The sequence below is a fragment of the Euleptes europaea genome, chromosome 3, assembly GCF_029931775.1.
Source record: "Euleptes europaea isolate rEulEur1 chromosome 3, rEulEur1.hap1, whole genome shotgun sequence".
NCBI classification, from domain to species: Eukaryota; Metazoa; Chordata; class Lepidosauria; order Squamata; family Sphaerodactylidae; genus Euleptes; species Euleptes europaea.
This window is the reverse complement of record NC_079314.1, coordinates 103,788,539-103,809,814: the sequence shown is the minus strand read 5'-3', so window position 1 is coordinate 103,809,814 and position 21,276 is coordinate 103,788,539. Positions and strand designations below refer to the sequence as shown.

Genomic DNA, 21,276 nt, shown 5'->3' with positions numbered 1-21,276 from the left:
GCAATATATGCAGCTTAAAATCTTGCATCATTTACTGCTGCGTTTTTCAAAACAGCCCATCTGCTGTGCATTTACATCCTAACCTTGACTAATAGTTCTGCACAAGACAACAGGTTTACCGTGGGGCCCACTAGCCACTTAACACAAAATTAAGACCTTAAAGCAAGTCCTTGAGACTCCAGCAGGCCTTTTCAGAGTAGTGAGATAATCCCCAACAGATCTCTTTGTCCTTTGTTAACTACTCCCACGGACTCCCTTTTCCCAAAGCACTGACTCACAACCATCCAAACAAACAACAAAAAAGAATCTTGCTTCTGGCACTGCAGCACACATGCTCCGCAAATCAACCCCCACAGTTTTGGCTCACTCTTTTGACAACCAGCTCTTAGGGCTTCCAACACACTGGGCATGCGATCAGAAAGTCCTTGAAAAATACGATGCGCACATTATTCCCCCAAGTCGTGCTGAAAGCACTCAGTATAGCTATTTAAAACCTTTTGATAAGAGGCTCTATCAAAGCAGATTCTTTCCACTCCCAACTTTGATGAACTCCATTTAAAACACACCACACACTAAGTGATGATTAATCATTGCCAATACTTGCAAAGGAAGAAAGAGCTATCAATGGCTATCATCATCACCCAGGAGAAGAAGGCAGCTTTTACCACCTAAAACAAAACTTCCTCTCTATCTTCTGTTGTGCCCAAAAGACAGGGTAAACAGATGATACATTACAAAAGATATTTGTGTTTAGTTTCTAACTGGTGTTGCATTATGATTCCAGGGGAACCAGCATTGAAAATCAGCATTAAACATTCACTATGAGACACGAGGTTGGAATCGGATGACTCCAGTTAATGCACAGATGAGTCTACGTCAGCTTATTTTGCATATAAATAAATAAATAAATTTTATTTGCGGCTAATATGCCAGATAAAACAGAAACCGACCGTACAGAGTAGATATTTACAACCAAGGCCAACAAAATCACGAATCACCCAATTTTACGTTTCCAAAGATTAAGGAAGCACATTAAGGCAACGTAGCTTCATTGCTACGGCACAATATTTTGCAACCTGGGTGGTGATTTGGTGAGCTGTCTCCCAGCAGAAGCCTTTTCGTCCATTCACCCTCATCACCAGAGTCCATTTCCCTAATCAAAGGGTCAATAATATCGAAGTGGGCTGATTTGTAGAGGGGATACACACACACACACACACACACACACACACACACACACACACACACACATATAAAATTTCTGACGAACATATATTTTCCTTGTATGTGAGATTCGTTTGTCTTGCCACTTGTAAATGTAAGCTTGAACAGAAGGGATGCCAGGAGTTCTGTCAATGTTTTCTTTTCCCTCTAAAAATCAGGCACACGGGGAACCCCTATTTGAAGCAAAACCACTACATGAAGGGGGGGCTCCCTTCCCCCTGCCATTTTCTTGATCTGAATTGACATGACGGGGGATTTATTTTACAAAATTTATATCCCGCTTTTCTGCCCTCACAAGGGCCACCAAGGCACCTGAGGTATGCTATTTGCGCAATTATGGAAGTCACAGTGGGGCAAATAACACTCTGCCCCAATCACTTCTGGTTCTTACCTTTAAAACCCCAAACGGATTAGGGCTGGGGTAACTGAAGAACTGCCCCCAGCCATATTGTCCATCCTGCCAGTTAAGACCCTGCTCTCTATGAGGCAGGTGGAGGCCGGAGACAGGGCTTTTTCAGTCCTGGTACTTCAACTTTGGACCTCCCTGCCCTCCAGGACTCATCTGGCACCTACTTTACTTTTAGGCACCAGGTTAAAACATTCTCTCTCTTTTTTTTGACCCAGGCTTTTAATTAAAGGTTTTAATGGCTTGAGTTTTAATACTTTGGTTTTTAATTGTAAGCGGCCTTGAGCCGGCCTTTGAACACCGGCATAAAAATATTATATACACACAACCCTTTATGGTCTGCTTCTGGCCCCAAGGATCATTTTATCTGCAGCATTTCAGACTGCTCAATGTATATTTTATGCTGTTATGCTCCGGCTGTTTTATTGACAATAGCTTTGTTTTTAATTGCTGTGTTTTATTGTTTTAATTGTAAACTGCCTCAAGCAGGTCACTGGAGGGATGGCATCAAAAAAATTATAAATAAATAATATTAGCAGGCTTCTATGCAACAGAGTGTTCAAACCCAGAATCCCTCGCCTGCAGTCTGAAGTGGATTAGTCCATCCCACCGTCTCAGGACTCTGCCACCTCATCCTCCTGCACAAGTGACCTAGACCTCAGATGGAGAGTCACTGTCTGTGTGTTGCAGAATCACAAGACTACCTCTTCACAGGCCAAAGCAGGTCTGGTGACACACAGGCCTCTGCTCATTGGGCAACTGGGAGTCTTTGTGCGGCTCCCTGAGGCACAGATGCTGTCCGTCTCGCTTCATCTCTGCCTCACCCCGCCCTCAGCTTGACAAGAGAGGTGTCTGACAACAAAAATCGCACCAGCAACAATTTGTGATGAACACATATCTGGGGGCAATTAACTCACTCGCAATGCATTGCTTGACACAGTTGGTCAACTTTCTGTTTTTATTGGGTTAGCAATTAGCAACAAACATCTATTTAGAAGCGAAAATTACTACAAGCTCAGATTTTGGAGGCACAAATTATGACCATCTGTAGTCTCATTTTTCCCCACTGCTTCTGTCAAGCGAATGAAAACTCTTAGCATGTTGAGAAATACAACAATTTGGCTCATGGAATTACAAATACTTCGAGTATGTTTGAATTACTCTTGTCTACTTTTCCTTTTGCTCAGCTCCCGTGAAAAAGGCAGTTTATTTTTAGATCAATTTACTAGACCTAGTAACTGGCTCACTCCACACACTGGGGTAGGAAGGGAAATTAAGTCAAGGGAATCCTATTCTTGGAGACATTCAGGAAGAACACCGCTGCACACAGAGACAGTACTGCCCACCCAAATCCCCCCCAACACACGCATGTAATTACTGTCATGTTCAGGAAATGTAATGTTAAACATGTTGCCATGAAGGTAAGTTGGCCGCTAACCTTCCTCACATGGTTATTATGAGAATTTTTTAAACAGGCCATTTATACCATGCTGAGTGCCTTGAAAGAAGAATGGGACAAAATCAGACTAAAAAGTCTCACACAAAATCAGAACAAAACTTATTTGACCATCATCATTCTGTATCAGCGTTAACTTTTGACACTGCTGTATGGGGAAAACTGAGGGAAGGCGGCATGGTATGGCCCAATCTTGTCAGATCTCAGAAGCTAAGCAGGGTCAGTACTTGAGTGGGAGACCACCAAGGAAGACCTTATGGAGAAAGGCAATGGCAAACCACCTCTGCTTCTCACTTGTCTCAAAAGCCCCTTGCTGGGGTCAGCATAAGCTGTGACTTGACAGCACTTATGTACATACGGGGAAAATTGAGCCAAAGTTTTCTAAATTCAACCTTATACCTCATGTCACTGATAAGGGAGACTCTCAGAGTAGGTAACATAAGTCCCGTGTCAGACTTCCTTCTTTCTGGCCCAACGGCAACTGCAGAGGAGGAAAAAAAATACATTAGTGTGTTAGAAATGGATTATCTATAGAAAGCGGCAGATATAATCCCAAGTTTCTTTGAAGACTCCACCAGGGGACGAAGGATGTCATGCAAATAATTTTCCGCTCTCCTGCTCCTACATTATGGCTGCTTACTGGCTCCTTTCCCCTGTAGTTAATCCAGAGCTGCACTCTCAAGATTTAACATGAATCCTCAAACACTGCCTTCTTTGCAACTGTATGAGCTATCTAAGCCTGTTCCATGAGGGGTTTTATACATGATTAAAATATTAACGTGCATTCAAAACCTAAAGAGAGTGTGATAAAATGGTTGAAGTTGCAAAACTACCAGAATACTAAAGTGCTAAATGTTCCTTATTTCCATTTATAATCTACATCCATTTGCCATCTACTCCATTACGGGGTGGGGTGGGGCACACATCTCTTACCTCTTAGTTTGTGAACAGCCATTCCCTGAAGAACTGCTAGCTGCTATATGAGCTTGCGCATGTTCTAAGACCATTTTGCCAAGACCAGGGAGGGTACTTCCATCTTTAGAAGTGGGTTACTGGACACATGGCCCTTTTTGGTTATGCAACACAGATGATAGGATGCCTCGCTACTGATATTTTGGGAGCCAAATGAGGTACCGCAGTCTGAATGTTGGACTAGGACTGGAGAGATCAGGGTTCAAATCCCTACTCGGCTTTGAAGTTCGCAGTGACCAATCACTGTCTCTCAGCCTGACCTACCTCACAGGATTGTTGCGAGGATAAAATGGAAGATGACAGAACTATGTATGCTGCCCTGAGCTCCTTGGAAGAAAGGTAAAATAGTCTGTTAATTTCTTTTTTGACTCAAGTCCTTGCTGATTGCGACTCCTTACAACAGACTTGATAAGGCCCTCTGGAATTAATGGTATTTTGAGCCACTCTCTAAAAGGAAATCTCCACCAAATGCTAGGGACCTGGTCCTACCATACTTACTCTTGTTGCACATCTGATGAAAGTGTTCTCTACTCACCAGGGGATTCTGCGAGATGCTCCTGTTTCTCTTCCCTGTCCTGATACTGAATTAAATGGGACCACAATGCAGATTTTCCCTTCGGAAAAAGAAAAGCCCAAAGTTAAGTATAACACATTGCAAAAGATGAAAAGGAGAAGCCGAACAATGAATTCTGTCCTTCCGAGCATTGTGTGTGGCTCGAATCTGAGAAGAGAAAAAGAAAAACCTGTGAACTGGCCACTGATTTGAAAGTCAGATCGAGAAAGCTGCTCTCTTTCAGTGCATAATCAAAAGTGCAGGAGCACCTTGGAAGACATTATTATTGCCACATTTATATTCCAGGCATCATCCAAGAAGCAGAACTCAGCATTTTAGCGTCTCAAACAACTAGTAAGTCTAAGAGAGAAGGGATCGTCCAAGGCCTCCAATGAATGTCACAGCTAAGCTAGGTTCCAAACCAAGGAAATTCAATATTACATATATATACTTTACAACTATGCTATGCTGGCACTTACTAAATCCTCTGCACCCACTGAGGGAAACTGGGTGGAGCAGATCTATAAAAGCCATACTCTGCTTAGTATCTTTCAACCTTGTGGATCTGCACAGACCAAGAAATCCTAACACATTTAGACTCTAGGGACAGAAGCCCTTTGTATAAACAATCATAAAGGGAAATAATGTTAGCATAATGACAGCCAGTGTGGCGTAGTGGTTAGAGTGAAGATGTCAACTCAGTATGCAGCTGCTGTGAAAAAGGCAAATTCCATACTGGCCGTAATTAGAAAAAGAATATAGATTAAAACTGCTATCACACTGCCCTTGTACAAATCTATGGTGAGACCACACTTGGAATACCGTGTACAGTTCTGGTCACAACACCCAGAAAAGGACATTGCAGAGCTTGAGAAGGTGCAGAAAAAAGCAACCAAAATGATCAGGGGGCTAAAGCAACTGCCCTATGAGGAGTGACTGAAATGTTTAGGGCTGTTTATCTTAGAAAGAAGGTGGTTAAGGGGAGATATGATAGAGGTCTATAAAATTATGCATGGTATGGAGTGGGCAGGGAGAAGCTTTTCTTCTTCTCTCATAATAACAGAATGTGGGGTCATCTGCTGAAGCTGGAGGGTGAGAAATTCAAATCAGATAAAAGGAAGTATTTCTTCACACAATGCATAGTTAAATTCTATGCCCTAGGGTGTGGTCATGGCTGCCAACTTGGAAGGCTTTAAGAGGGAAGTGGACATGTTCATGGAGGAGAGGGATATCCATGGCTACTAGTCAAAATGAATACTGTCATAATGTCTTTTATGATAAACAGACCATTTAGTTGTTGTAACTAAATTTTTGTTTTACTTGATCAAATGCTAGACATTTTTAATTATTTATGATATTTCTTTTTGTGTAAGCTGGTCTTTGACCGTAATAAATAAATGATGATGATGATGATGATGATGATGATGATGATACTAGTCATGATGCATACCTGTTCTCTCCAGAATCAGAGGTGCTGTGAAACACAGACAGGCTGCTGCTGCAGTCGTCTTGTTTTTGGGCTTCCTAGAGGCCCCTGGTTGGCCACTGTGTGTGTGTGTGTTTTTTTTTTTAATTGCTTTTTTATTGGCCACTGTGTGAACAGACTGCTGGACTTGATGGGCCCTGGTCTGATCCAGCGTGGCTTTTCTTATATCTTGATGAGTCTCAGACTAAGATGTGGGAAACCCAAGGTTCAAATCCCTACTTTGCCATGGAAATAGTGGTGTGAGAAATTATGTTTCGTCACGGCCAGTTGTGGCTTCTAAGTACATGAACTGACACACATGATATGGGTGTGAGTGAGTAAATATATATTACAGGCTTTCCTCTTACACAGAAGTGTTTTTCAGAGTATGAAGAGAATGAGAATCAGTTGGATGTTCTGATTTTCTGTCTCCCATTACAATCCTAAATCACCATCCTTTCCATTAGGGCTGGGCCAACCAGTTTGGCTCACTCCATATTTTAAAAGTAAGCCTTCATTTAAGCCATAAAACCAGGAATTCTTGAGCTGACGATAAGTGGTGGCAGAGGGATATCCAAGAGATTTCCCTGCTAACATGGAGGAGATCAATTGCTTTGTATGGATCTATAGGAGAATGGAGGTCTGCCTGATCAGAAAAGCAGATTTTCCCCACCCCAAGTGCTTCCTGATTTAGCCCCACTATAGATAGCTTGTCCTAGAAAGCTTCTATATTAAAAGGCACAGCTGTCAAGCCCTAGACTATATGAAGGTCAATGTGGAGGGAATGGATATAACAGATTAGTTACCATTTTAACTCCTTGTTTTGTGGATAAAGTGTGTTAAACAGATGCCTGGTTGATTCATTTATATTTGAAGAGTGGCAAGAGGGATTGAGGAGTCATATGCATATTCTGAATGCTCACCAGTGGAGCATGAGATTTGCATGCATTCGGTACCAAATTCAATCTCCAGGATCGGATGTTAACAGGCTGGGAGAGGCCACCGCGTGAATCTTTCAAGACCCATTACCAGTCACGTAGACGACAGACTGGCTAGGTGGATCAATGATTTGACTCAGTATTAGGGAAGCTTCACATGCTCACATGTCCAAGAAAGAGCCAGTGTGGTGTAGTGGTCAAGAGCAGCGGACTTTAATCTGGAGAACTGGGTTTGATTCCCCACTCCTCCACATGAGCAGTGGACTCTAATCTGGTGAACCGGGTTGGTTTCCCCACTCCTCCACAAGAAGCCAGCTGGGTGACCTTGGGCTAGTCACAGCTCTCTTAGAGCTCTCTCAGCCCCACTTACCTCGCAAGCTGTCTGTTGTGGGGAGGGGAAGGTAATTGAAAGCCAGTTTGATTCTTCCTTAAGTGGCAGAGAAAGTCGGCATATAAAAACCAACTCTTCTTCTTCTTCAAGGTGAAGCAGAAGCTACCCTGAATGACGGGGCACAATGTTTTATTACTGATGAGGATCTTTAGCTTTTCAGTTCACTGACCTGTTTGACCAGTAGACCGTGGCTCCAGATTCTTTCCAGCAAGTCGCAAAGACTCGCGATCAGAGTATTCTCTTCCAGACCAGTTATGTTGGCCTCTCCGTGTCCAAGCTCCACTGCCTCATGGCCCATCTTCTCTACCAGCATACGCTTCGTCTGCAAGGATTTACAGATATCAACCAAAACGCAAGGGAACCTTCCATTGATTTACATGAAAACTGGGCAAAACTGGGCATTCTTAAAAGGCAGATAAAATGATGATTCTAAATTGGGAGGGGTGCAGAGTTGTTTTCTGTTGCCCCAGAAGGTCGGACCAGAACCAACGGGTTGAAATTAAATCAAACGAGTTTCTGTCTAGACATCAGAAAGAATTTTCTAACTGTTAGAGCGGTTCCTCAGAGGAACAGGCTTCCTCAGGAGGTGGTAAGCTCTCCTTCCCTGGAGGTTTTTAAGCAGAGGCCAGATGACCATCTGTCAGCAATCTGCTGATTCTATGACCTTAGACAGATCATGAGAGGGACGGCATCTTGGCCATCTTCTGCGCATGGAGTAGGGGTCACTGGGGGTGTGGAGGGAGATAGTTGTGAACTCCCTGCACTGTGCAGGGGGTTGGACTAGATGACCCTGGTGATTCCTTCCAACTTTATGATTCTATGATCCTTTATTTTATTTACTGACCATGTTCTCAAGGAAGGTGAATGAATTGTTATGCCAAAATTTGTTTCAGATCTGGGCTTGTGCATGCTTAATGTCTAGTTCCAGTGAATTGGCCAAAAGCATTCATGCTCTTGAGGTACAATCACATGTGGTTTATATCAAGGACAGGTACAGGGCACAGGGATCTCTGGCCTTCAACATGCAAATGACTTCCTTTGAGAGACAGAAAAAGCAGCATACAAGTATCTTAAACATACGACATGTAAACAGCCAGTGGGGCTGGGGCCCAAAGGTGGGTTGCGACTCTCACACAGGTCAGTCGCAATTTCAGGAAGGAGGAAGAGGCTCTGGAAGGCTTGATGGCAAAACCGAGTTTTGCCTTTAAAAGCACCACAAAATATAGCCTGCTGCTCAGCAATGCTATAGAAACACTGAACATGGAAAATTATAAGCTTGTTCACTGTCAACTCAGTTGAGATTTCGGCACTTTATGGTGGGGAAGGAGCAAATAATGCATCTCATTATTTTGCAAGTAGGTCCCAAGAACTACAGTCAGTTCAGAGGGGGTTCCCACTTCATTTAGTTTGAGAACAAGCATTAACAACATGGTCAGTTAATTTGTGATGTCCATAACAAGGGCGGGGGGAGTAACTCAAACTTACCTTCATTCGACATTCTTTGAGCAAACCCTCCACAAATTTCCAGTTTGTCTGAGCAATTACAGCTGGAGAAAGATCTGAGAGTTTGGGCTGCCTCAAATTTTTCCCCAAGGTCCTTGCTTCTTGCATGTACTTCTAATCCAGTGAACAAAGCAACACAAAAACCAGTAGATTAATACAAAAACAGGGAAAGTACTTCTGCTTCCCCCTCCCCTGCTCCCCAGTCTGACACAACAAAGTGAAAAATTCACACCACACTAAAGCAAAAGTCTGGACACCAAGGTGCTTTATTTAAAGTTTTAGGAAGCAAGCATGGGGGCGGGGAATATAGCTGCCAATTTTTCTGTCGAGGGTCAATAGTTGCCATGAAAACCTGGATTATCTGGTTTGTAATTACATTTCAACATACACAAACATGCAGGGTGCTTTAGAGAGCAGTGATCTGCTGCCACATCTGGCTCCACCCCCCAAAGAAAGCATGAGCATACCAACTGCAGAGACAAACCCAAGACATTTTATTGCATCCAGAAGAAAATCCACATGTGCCCCCTACCCAGGGACAAAAGCCAGGGAAGGGGAAAGAACAGGGGATCATTTTCACTTCGTAGGGTTCCCAGCTGCCCGGTATTGCTCGCCAATTCCTGTGGCTGCCTGCCAACCCCTCAGCTGGTCGGCGGGTGGAAGCAGGCCAGTGGGAGGGAGGGGGAGCGATCTGCGCTCCCAGCGCGATGATGTCACTTCCAGGTTGACATTCTAGCACTCCCCCCCCCAAAAAAAACTCTAGGGAAACCACAGAGTTGTTGGAAAGAGTGCTAGAGCGTCCCCAGCACGATGCTGGCGCTTCCGCCTCAACCTGGAAGTGACGTCATGATGGGCGCACAGATCACCAACCTCACCTCTGAGAAGCTCCTGCTGGTATATATATAAAATGGCAGCCAGATATAAAGACATCCATAGTGATGCAAGACTTGTCACCAGGCTTTGCCAATTGCAAATCAATTGTGCCACCTCTAGGGGCCAAGAGAGTTGTCTGTTCTGTATGTGCTTATTCTCTTCCCAAAGATCTGAGGGAACAGCTGCATATTCTTAATAGGGGTTACCGCACTTTATATTCCCAGCGATGTATTAAGAGTTTGAAAATGTTATAAAAAACATCCCTTTAAAAGGGTTTTTGGACGCCACGGCTAATAAATGGTTGGAAGACATCTTCACAGCTAAAGGGGCCAAACATAGTGCGAATAGTATTTTTTATAACGTTTCAAACTCTTAATACATCGGTGGGAATACATAGAAAGTGCGACCAGTATTTTTTATAACATTTTCAAACTCTTAATACATCGCTGGGAATACAAGTGCGGTAACCCCCATAGTTATGCAATCCCTTTCTCTCTCTTCTTCTACAAAGCTGCTAGTGGGGCTGTGCTTTCAAACGAGGAAGACCAGCACAGGAAGGACTATTTTTAAGTCAACCCTTCTCCTTTACTCATTTTCCTGCAGAAAAGCAGCCCCCTCGAGCTGCCTTTCGTTCCGTTTAAAGACACCCATACATTTTGTCCAGCAGGGATAAAACCAGTTTGGCGGGGTGGGTGCGTGGGTAGATTTCCATCAGGGAAAAAAGGCAAGGAAAGGGGTTCGTGCCCACTTGTGCCAGCCTGCCCCTTGAAAGGAGCTGTGCTCTAAAGAGAAAAAAAGAAAACAAAAAGAAATGGCTAAAAAGTGTTAACAGAATCCCACACAATGTGTAGTTCTGCCTTGAGCTTCCTGCTCTCCTCATTTCAGGTCTAACCCTGCAGCAGCTCAGTTTCTGTTGACAGGAATGGAGAACACAGCAGTAATATAATTCATTCACTCTTCTGCTTTGGGACAAAAAAGGCACAGCATCAAACTAGGTACTGGGGGGGAAAAAAAGCCAGTTCATACCTTCACTTCAATAAACCTCAGCAATGACAAACTACCAGATAGCAACAGCTGTGGAAAAACGGCAATGGAAAGGCAGGTTAGGGTTGCCAACCTCCAGGTGGGGCCTGGCGGTCTCCTGGATTTACAACTGATCTTGAAGATGACAGAGATCAGTTCCCCTGGAGAAAATGGCTGCTTCGGAGGGTGGGCTCTATGGCATCATACCCCGAGGCCCCTCCCCAAACTTTGCTCTCCCAAGGCTCAACCCTCAAATCTCCAGGAATTATTCAGTCTGGAGTTGGCAACCCTAAAGACAACAAACTAGAGGGAGAAAATAAGTAAGGAAAAGGATGGGTGACGGTTATTCAAAGTGTGGTTCTAATCTGACAAGTGTAAATTCCCTGAAGATTTGGGATAATAACTTTGTCATTTTCTCAAATAGGTATTGTAAAAGTTATGACCACAACTGTTATTGGCTAAAACCGAATTTTACATTTGTTATAGGTGTGGTCTTTGGACAGACAAATGGGCTTTAAAAGTCTAAAAAGGACCACCTGTTTGCAGGCCCCAATGGCTTCCATTTTACTGAGCGCACCTTTATTTGGGAGGTTTTAGGCTGGACTGACAGCATTCTAGGGAAAGGAAGATTAAATCCGAATGTCTCTTTCAAGCCTCAGTCTGTAAAGCTACAAACAAGGTCTCCAATTGTGGACACTGCCAGAATTACTCGCCCGATTGTGGCCACGCTTCAAACCACTACTCCCCAAAAAAGCGTGCATGAAATTCTACTACGAAGCAGTGACTGGTGTGGTCAGGAAAGCAGCTCTTTGCAAAATTAAAGAAAACATACCAGGGAACATTCAGAGAATGATTTTTTAGGTGGTCGTGCGGGTGGGGGTGGGCCCTGGTCCCACTCCCAGAATGCCATGGAGTTCTGATGAATCAAGAACTCCTTCGATAGCTAAGAGGAGGCAGACATAACCAGAGACGGCGGATGGCGAAGAGAGAACGGCAAAGCAAAACAGGCATGCGTATGGGTCAAAGCAAACAAAAAGAAAAAAAAATAAGAGTATTGACAAACGAGAAAGCACTGGAAACGTTTATACAGAATAGCACGATGTTTTCAGTCATAACATAAATAAAGTGTCCTAAATACTGTTTTGCTGCCTTTCAGTGGGAAAAAAAACACACCTCCCTTAATTGCTTGTAAAAATTACAGGTCAAAAAACCCAAACCAAATTGTAGGTTGCAATGAATCCTGGAAATCGGCAATGACGCAAAAGCATCAGAATGTTTTACTCTGGGCCAACTAAAATAATAACAAGTAAACAAGATGGATGTAATAATATTTTTACAAAGGCTAATTTGTTCTTTAATAAAGAAGAGAGAAACAGGAAAAGGCGCAGACAAGACAATGTTCGAACAAGCTACACAGGAATCTCCAAATTTAAAACATGTCTAAGATCTCCCTTTCGGAGGGGAAAATCCTAAGCAGTACAATACACACTTAGCCTGATCGAAACTCAAGCACTTAGGGTAAAAAAAAAAGGATGCTTGGTAAGGAAGCATACAGGAACTATGATTTATGGCTTTGGAGGTAGAGATATTAATCAGTTCCAACAGGGAGCTGCAACTTCTCTTGTATTAACATGTAGGACATTTGCCTTTGAGTCATGATATTCTCCCACTGGGTGCTTCCACCACCAGCCAACAGTCATAACTTAATCTAATGCCTAATTGTGGGAGCTCATTTAATAATGAGTATACCAGACATGCAATATCAGAGAGGGTATTTGAATACTTTTTTTAAAATGAAGCCGTTTATTAAATTGAATGGATTGAGAGATTTTGAGAGATAGAAATTACAGTAAGGCAAATCTCATTTTTAGCATGCCTATTTCCCAGGAGCATTTACAGTTTCCCAGGAGCACTTACAGTGGGGACACAGCAAATCATAAATTAAATCCAAAACCCAGGAGTATTTAAAAACAACTGTTCCCATTTCATGAGAAGAAATCTTTTCTTGCCTCTGGTGTGGCTTTTGTGAGTTTGTATAAAGTTTACAAGAAAAGTATAGAAACTGTTTGATCATAAACAGCAATATGTTCATGCAGAGCCCAATCACATACGCATATTTGTGTGTGCACGCGAGCAAATGCACATGATGGAAAGAAATGGGAGCTGGGGATACAGGAGGCCCATTCTGGGCGACCCCACTATTTATGTCATTCCCAAAATAAAGAATTTTTCCTTTTATTACTTATGAGATTGTATGTTTGCATGAGACAGGTTTACAAGTCAGAACCGGACTCAAAAGAACCGCTGCCAGGGCCTTGTGTACATATCATGGGAAACAATGCTGTCAGCTTCAAGACCATCTGTCTCCAGCCTTATAGTGGAGGGGTTGTGGCTCAGTGGTAGAGCATCTGCTTGACAAGCAGAAGGTCCCAGGTTCAATCCCCGGCATCTCCAGTTAAAGGGACTAGGCAAGTAGGTGATGTGAAAGACCTGTGCCTGAGACCCTGGAGAGCCGCTGCCAGTCAGAGTAGACAATACTGAATTTGATGGACCAAGGGTCTGATTCAGTATAAGGCAGCTTCATTAATTCATACGTAGGCATAGTAGTCCCAGAGACTCATAGCAATGTCTTAAATGTACATTAAATAGAATTTAAAGAAGCAACCAGCAAGACGTCAGGCTTACATTCCTCCATCCTCCCCCTTCCACCCTTTTGATTGTAGCTTGCAACAACATCTAAGTTTAGTTGTTTTCAATTATAGTAATAATCATACCAGTTCACATTCATTGTAAAGGCTCTGCACGTCTGGAAAATAATACATGTATTTTACGTTTCATACAGCGTTAAGCTATTCAAGAGGTGCTTGGAAATGTTCCACCCTCTAAAAATTGCCAGGTTTAGTAGCCTATGATTTCACTAACGCTCTTGAACATGGAGCCCTGGGATTGCTTGCAAAACCACAAAGCCACTCACCTCTCTTAAATCGTTGTCCAAACCAATATGTTCTGAATGCTGGCGAAGGCGATCTTTCCTGCGCTGTGCTGTAGCGCTCCGACTAACCCACCGACTGAAGTTGATAAAAAGGAATGGAGGCAAGAATCTGTAACTACATTCAGCATCGACTACAATAACGGTTTTTATTCTCCAATACATGTGTTTACAAGTCTGATATTCATCTCAAAAAATAAGGTAACAGAAGGGCATGCTATGAGCCAAATGGATGGGGAAGAGGATAGGGAATCAGAGTTGGAAGGGACCACCAGGGTCACCTAGTCCAACCCCCAGCACAATACAGGAAATTCACAACTACCTCCCCCTCCCACACACCCCAGTGACCCCTACTCCATGCCCAGAAGATGGCCAAGATGCCGTCCCTTTCATGATCTGCTTAAGGTCATAGAATCAGCATTGCTGACAGATGGCCATCTAACCTCTTCTTAAAAACCTCCAGGGAATGAGAACTCACCACCTCCCGAGGAAGCCTGTTCCACTGAGGAACTGCTCTAACTGTTAGAAAATTCTTCCTAATGTGTAGGCAGCATGTCATATTAACACATTGCAAGTTACTCTTGGCTGGATAATAGCGTACAAGTTCAGTTCTTCATTTGGGCAGAACTAATAAGCCAGATAAAGAAGAGGCTGCTGTTCCCAGTGTCTTTAAGCATGCAATCTCTTTATATTTCAGTGAAAGAAGAGCCTATGACTGCCTCCTCAAGGCAGACATTCATAACCAGTTAAGGAGGGAAGCTATCGACTTCAAGAAATGCTACACAAGAACACAGTAAATGTGTGGATGTAAATCTCCAACAGACACTCTCTGGTTATTACAGCCAGAGTTTGTTCCTGTGAGATTGCATCCTAAAGGGCTCAAGACATTTAGCTATCCAATAAAAGGAAGTCCCCCTTCTCCCCTACCTCCTTTGAGGTGAAAAGTAATTTTATTTGTTTTATTTATTTATCTTTCTTATAACCTGCTCTACCCCAACACGGCGGGCTCAGAGTGGCTCACATAAACCACAAAAAATACAATAAAACTATAAAATCATATAAAAAATAAGTTAGAACAGCCCTAGCAGATTAAAAATCGCATTTCTAAATGGCGCATAGAGTTGTGATATAAAGCTACAGTACGGACCTGCAGGCAGTTCAAACAATATATAGCCTGCACTGAAATAGTATTATTATTGCTATAATTATTAATTGAGGTGGTGGACTGTCCTTCTTTGGAGGTTTTTAAGCAGAGGCTAGATGGCCATCTGTCAGCAATGCTGATTCTATGAACTTAAGCAAATAATGAGAGGGAGGGCAGGAAGGGTTGTGTCAGTGTCAGCTCTCATGGCCCTTTCTTACATGCCCAGGGTAATGCTGATTGCAGCGTTGGGATCAGGAAGCATAGAATCACAGAGTTGGAAAGGACCACCAGGGTCATCTAGTCCAACCCCCTGCACAATGCAGGAAATTCACAACTACCTCCCCCCCCCCACATCCTCAGTGACCCCAACCCTCCCCCCGCAATTTTCCTCCAGCCCAGTTTGGCCAGGGACCCTGGAGGGTTTTTTCCCATCTTCTGGGCATGGAGTAGGGGTCACTGGGGGTGTGGGGGGAGGAAGTTGTGAATTCCCTGCATTGTGCAGGGGGTTCGACTAGATGACCCTGGTGGTCCCAACTCTATGATTCTATTATTCTACTTCTTTTTAATGGTATCTCTGAACTGGCCACCGTACCCTATACGACATCATTTCCCCAAAGGCTGAGGCTGGTCCTGATCTTGAACATCTTCCACAAATAATATTTCATTTATCTGTAGTTGGGCAAGGAAGGAACTCTATGACCATGTGAATTTCCGTTATTATCAACTGCCCTTATGTACCAATTTCCCTCTGCCTTCTACGCAACCCACGTCAACAGCATACTAGACATCTGAAATTCTGATGGAAAAGAGTTCCATAGGCCAATTGCGCGGGAGAGATTTTGTTCTGATATGTGGATAATCAAGTGATAAATTGTGACTTGTTCCACTTCTTGTTAGCAGAGGGAGCTTTTTGATGGCTGAATGGGGATGTATGCTCTTAGCTCAGATGCAAGTGTAACGCTAGCTCTCTGCTTTACTAAGGGCCTTCTCGGAAACTATGTAAACTCATTAACAAAAGTTAAAAGGGGTGGATTGTCCCTTACAGGGGCATTTCCTGGTGGACCACTGCCTTTGAGGAGTGCTGGAGGTCAGAAGCAAACACAGCCAAGGATCAGCAACTCTGCCGCAATGGCCACTTGGCTCAGACCCTTCATTGACAGAGGCAACAGCTGTCAGTTCACCAATGGTCTTTCCCCACAGCGTTGCCAGTTTTCAGGAGGGATTACTGGGAAAGTGAATAACCAGTGTTTGCACTGCAGAACTGAGTGAACCCCCCTTGCAGTCTGGGACTGTAGTACCCCAAGGGCCACTCAGCTTGGCTTGCTCCAAGACCACTTCACTTCCGAGACCACTCCTGAGGGCAAAAATTAGTATCTTCATGAACATTCGAAACAGTTACAGATGTCTGCCTATATTAGGCTAAAAGCAGAGGTCCAATGGTGCCTTAAAAACTAGCGTAGTGTAGTGGTTAAGAGTGGTGGTTTGGAGTGATGGACTCTAATCTGGAGAATTGTGTTTGATTCCCAACTCCTCCACATGAGTGGTGGACTCTAAACTGGTGAACCGGGTTGGTTTCCCCACTCCTACACATGAAGCCAGCTGGGTGACCTTGGGCTAGTCACAGCTCTCTTAGAGCTCTCTCAGCCCCACCTACCTCGCAAGCTGTCTGTTGTGGGGAGGGGAAGGTAATTGAAAGCCAGTTTGATTCTTCCTTAAGTGGCAGAGAAAGTCGGCATATAAAAACCAACTCTTCTTTGTCTAATACAGGTTGAGTATCCCTTATCCGGACCGCTTGGGACCAGGAGTGGTCTGCATTTCAGATCTCTCCATATTTTGGATTATCTGCATATATATAATGAGATATCTTGGGGATGGGACCCAAGTCTAAACACAAAATTCATTAATGTTTTATATATGTCTATATACACTTTATATATACATAGCCTGAATGTAATTTTAAACAATACTTTAAATAATTTTGTGTACATTGAACCATCAGGAAGCAAATTGGCGTGCTGCTGAGGGCGTGTGAATAATGCCTTAACGCCAGCTCAAAAAGTCTGGTTTTCGGGTTAGTCCAGATATTGGATATCCGGATAAGGGATACTCAACCTGTAACATTTATTCCATCAGCATGAGCTTTCGTAAGTCCAACAGTCATGAGAACTCACACTGGAATAAATGTTTAAACTTATTACTAGTCTCCAAACCTAAATCCCTTTTCATTTGTGTTTACAAAGATCCCCCCTTTAAGACTAGCTTTGGGGGAACAGCACCACGATTATCATGTTTTTATTTTGCTGCAACTTTAACCATTTGTTACATTGTATTTTCATATTTGTAAGTAATTTTAAAGCCTTGTTGTTTTAGAAAATGTGAAGATGTGTTGAACTTTGCAGGAGGCAGCGCATTAACAGATGGGCACATGTGCATAAAATTCTGTGCCGTGCATAAAATTCTGTGCCGTCCAATAAGAGTTAATCTGCACTACAATACATCTGCTGTATTATTTGCGCAGCAAAGGCCGTTTAAATCTTTTGCTGATCCTCTCGTAACAACAGGAACATCATATCATCAAAATGTTTCATACCAACAGCCTGGTAATTATAGCTCAAACATAATTTTATCGCAGATTACCCAGACAAGAAACTGCAGCAGACAGAGGTAGACGTATGTATAAACAATTTTTAAAAAAATATATATTTGTTTTTTGGTTTTTTACTATCTTTATGACAAATTTTGAGCATACTATGGCATTTCTTATGTAGCTAGTACAAAAAAAATCTGAGATTAAGACTGCAAGCCTAGAGTTTAAGCTTGTAAATCCCCTGTAAATCCATTAAGTAAAAAAAAAAAAGGTAAAGGTCCCCTGTGCAAGCACCAGGTCATTCCTGACCCATGGGGTGACGTCACATCCCGACGTTTACTAGGCAGACTCCGTTTGCGGGGTGGTTTGCCATTGCCTTCCCCAGACATCTTCGCTTTACCCCCAGCAAGCTGGGTACTCATTTTACCAACCTCAGAAGGATGGAAGGCTGAGTCAACCTTGAGCCGGCTACCTGAAACCGACTTCCGTTGGGATCGAACTCAGGTCATGAGCAGAGCTTGGACTGCAGTACTGCAGCTTACCCCTCTGCGGCACGGGGCTCTTATAAGTCCATTAAGTAACTGTTCATAAAATCACAATGTGAGCTGGCCAGCACTATACAGCCTGAAATTAGTGCTTCTTGGTTTTATGTGATGTGCATGGGTTTCCAGCTAAATTCGAGTCCAGTAGCACCTTAGAGACCAACAGGATTCTCGAGGTAAAAGCTTTCACGAGTCAAAGCTCCCTTCCTCGGTCTTCGAATCTAGCTGTTCTACTGCAGACCAACGTGGCTACCCTCTGAAACCATCTTAATGGGTTTCCAGTGCCAGAGGCAGATGAGGCCAAGGAAGCAACAGAAGAGAAACCCAGCCTTACCGGCACTCCCACCTGTGGAGGACTTCTCCAGAGTTTCCTCTGGTGCCACGCAAGTGCCAGCTAGGTTCCTAGAACTGGATTCCTCCTACAGTTTGCTGCAGCTGCGGAACAAAGCCAGCGCCCCATTCTTCCTGCTCACAGGAAGACCAGTGACCATGTTTTCAGCAGTAGAGAAGAATAAGCTATTGACATTACATGGCAGGTGCATGCAACAGTTGCCCAGGTTCTTTTTTAAAAATAGGAAAATCAGCCCAAGAAAGCTGCAAACATGACCAAGAGGAACCGCTTAATTCCTTCCCCATGGGCTATTTTTCTGCTTTAATATGAATGGGGAAACAGAGAAATTCCTGGAAGGGGAAAAAAAGACCAGAAGAAGAAGAGTTGGTTTTTATATGCTGACTTTCTCTACCACTTAAGGGAGACTCAAACCGGCTTACAATCACCTTTCCCTTCCCCTCCCCACAACAGACACCCTGTGAGGTGGGTGGGGCTAAGAGAGTATGTCTAGCCCACTGGTTCCCAACCTGGGGTCCGTGGACCCCCAGGGGTCCACGAGAACTAAATTAAGGTCCGCAAAACAAAGTTCTAAACCCATAATAAATTAATATTTTCAATTAAAAGTTATCTATTAAAAATATATATATATTCAAATATTATTCTAAGTTTAATGTTTAACTAACAGTTATGATTAAAGTTTATTTTCAAATTTTTGGAATTTTGAATTTTTGAACCTTGGGGTCCCTGCACCGAACAAAAAAGTCCTAGTGGTCCCTGGTCAAAAATGGTTGGGAACCACTGGTCTAGCCCAAGGTCACCCAGCTGGCTTCGTGTGGAGGAGTGGGGAAACAAATCCAGTTCACCAGATTAGCCTCCACAGTTCATGTGGAGGAGTGGGGAATCAAACCCGGTTCTCCAGATCAGAATCCACAGCTCCAAACCATTGCTCTTAACCACTACACCACGCTGGTGTAGATCAAGCAACTATTCTTCCTCCAGTCAAATCTGCAGCCTTACAGGGCAGCTTTTTGTAAACAATATACCCAGTGACTGTTTTGCACGTCTGACGCATTGCATTATTTTGGACCAGAGCTGGCCTTGAATCTGAGACCCCCTCTCCCATAATCTCACTCATCAGTCCCTAAAACTGCAATATAGAGGCTTTTTGTCGGGGAGGGGGGCATGTGTGCATCTCAAAAGGAGGACAACAAGAATAAAACACATCCAAGCCCAAAGAAGTAAATCCCAATTCGACACTGTGGTTGGTGCTGGGAATGTCACATGACCGCTAACTTCAGGTCTTCTCCAGAGGACCAGTTTATAGTACAAAAGATTTACAAAGCAAACTGGGTGTGTGTTGGGGGTGTGTGCAGAATCTTTCCTCCAGCTTCTGCAGAATTTTTCCAGCGTTCCAATAGCAATATTTTGTCACTGGGAAAATATTAACTCTTGCAGTTATGAGAGTCACATGGAAGGTGGTGGCTTGACTTTAGACACTCATAGCATCCCCTGGCGAGTGACAGACACTATCTGTGAGGAGTGCATAAGACCGCAGCTAAAGGCAAGGATTGTTATTGTTGTTTCCATCAGCTGGTCAAAAGTGCACGAAGAACAGGAGATAAGAAGTTCAGAAGCATTTCACAAGCTGTCATGTTCTGTCTGCAGGCTGCTCTACCAATGCATTTTGTTTCTTTGTAAATCAATTACAAAGAATTACAGGATACTCAGTTGAGATTAACATATTAGAGAGCTTATTTAATTACTCTGATTCCGCTGTGTACGTGTCTGATTCACTCTAAGTTAACCATTACTTTAAACTTTAAAATCACTTGCAGAAGCCCAACAAACTCTTTGTTCCTGCTTAATTAGAATTCATTTTTGTTATTAGGAAGGAAGAAGCTAAAGACTCAGATCAAAATTCACAAGTGTAAAAAAGTTCTGCTTCAGGATAAGAGGAGAGTGCGCTACCGGGAAGATAATATTTTTTTTAAGTTAAAAAAAGGTAAAGGTCCCCTGTGCAAGCACCGGGTCATTCCTGACCCATGGGGTGACGTCACATCCCGACGTTTACCAGGCAGGCTTTGTTTACAGGGTGGTTTGCCAGTGCCTTCCCCAGTCATCTACACTTTACCCCCAGCAAGCTGGGGACTCATTTTACCGACCTGGGAAGGGTGGAAGGCTGAGTCAACCTTGAAACAGCTACCTGAAACCGACTTCCTTCCCCCCCACCAAGATATTTTATTAATTTTTTAACAAGAAAAAAAAACACATACATACATTTATAATCACACAGATTCTATTCCTTCGTGATCGAACTCAGGTCATGAGCAGAGCTTGGACTGCAGTACTGCAGCTTACCACTCCTGCGCCACGGAGTTCCTTTTTTAAGTTACCACATTCTAAATGCAGAGGACAAACAGGAACTGGTGCAGACGCTAAAAAACTTACTATAATACACCCTCAGAGTTAATAAGAACATAAGAAAGGCCCTGCTGGATCAGACCAAGGCCCATCAAGTCCAGCAGTCTGTTCACACAGTAGCCAACCAGGTGCCTCTAGGAAGCCACTAACAAGACGAGTGCAGCAGCATCATCCTGCCTGTGTTTCACCGCACCCAAAATAATAGGCATGCTCCTCTGATACTAGAGAGAATAGGTATGCAGCATGACTAATATTCATTCTAACTAACAGCCATGAATACCCCTCTCCTCCATGAATATGTCCACTCCCCTCTTAAAGCCCTCCAAGCTGGCAGCCATCACCGCATCCTGGGGCAGGGAGTTCCACAATTTAACTATGCATTGTGTGAAAAAATACTTCCTTTTATCTGTTTTGAATCTCTCTCCCTCCAGCTTTAGCAGATGACCCCGTGTTCTAGT

General features: G+C 43.4%; 1 protein-coding gene and 1 non-coding gene across 6 annotated transcripts in view; one reads left to right on the top strand and one right to left on the bottom strand.

Moving 5' to 3' along the window:
* Positions 1-21,276, bottom strand: part of DENND5B (DENN domain containing 5B) — a 145,743-nt gene that overhangs the window by 25,478 nt on the left and 98,989 nt on the right. For 4 of the 5 annotated variants that reach the window (XM_056846143.1, XM_056846142.1, XM_056846144.1 and 1 more), the window contains 5 exons: positions 13,779-13,872; positions 8,891-9,022; positions 7,575-7,727; positions 4,594-4,672; positions 3,486-3,567 (listed from right to left, as the gene is read on the bottom strand). In XM_056846143.1, the coding sequence (XP_056702121.1) occupies positions 3,486-3,567; positions 4,594-4,672; positions 7,575-7,727; positions 8,891-9,022; positions 13,779-13,872 (540 nt within the window). Of the gene's footprint in view, positions 1-3,485; positions 3,568-4,593; positions 4,673-7,574; positions 7,728-8,890; positions 9,023-11,636; positions 11,748-13,778; positions 13,873-21,276 lie in introns of all 5 variants that reach the window. The other variant, XM_056846146.1, reaches the window with a different exon arrangement.
* Positions 13,187-13,258, top strand: TRNAV-GAC (transfer RNA valine (anticodon GAC)). The gene has a single exon. It is a non-coding gene; the product is annotated as a tRNA-Val (tRNA).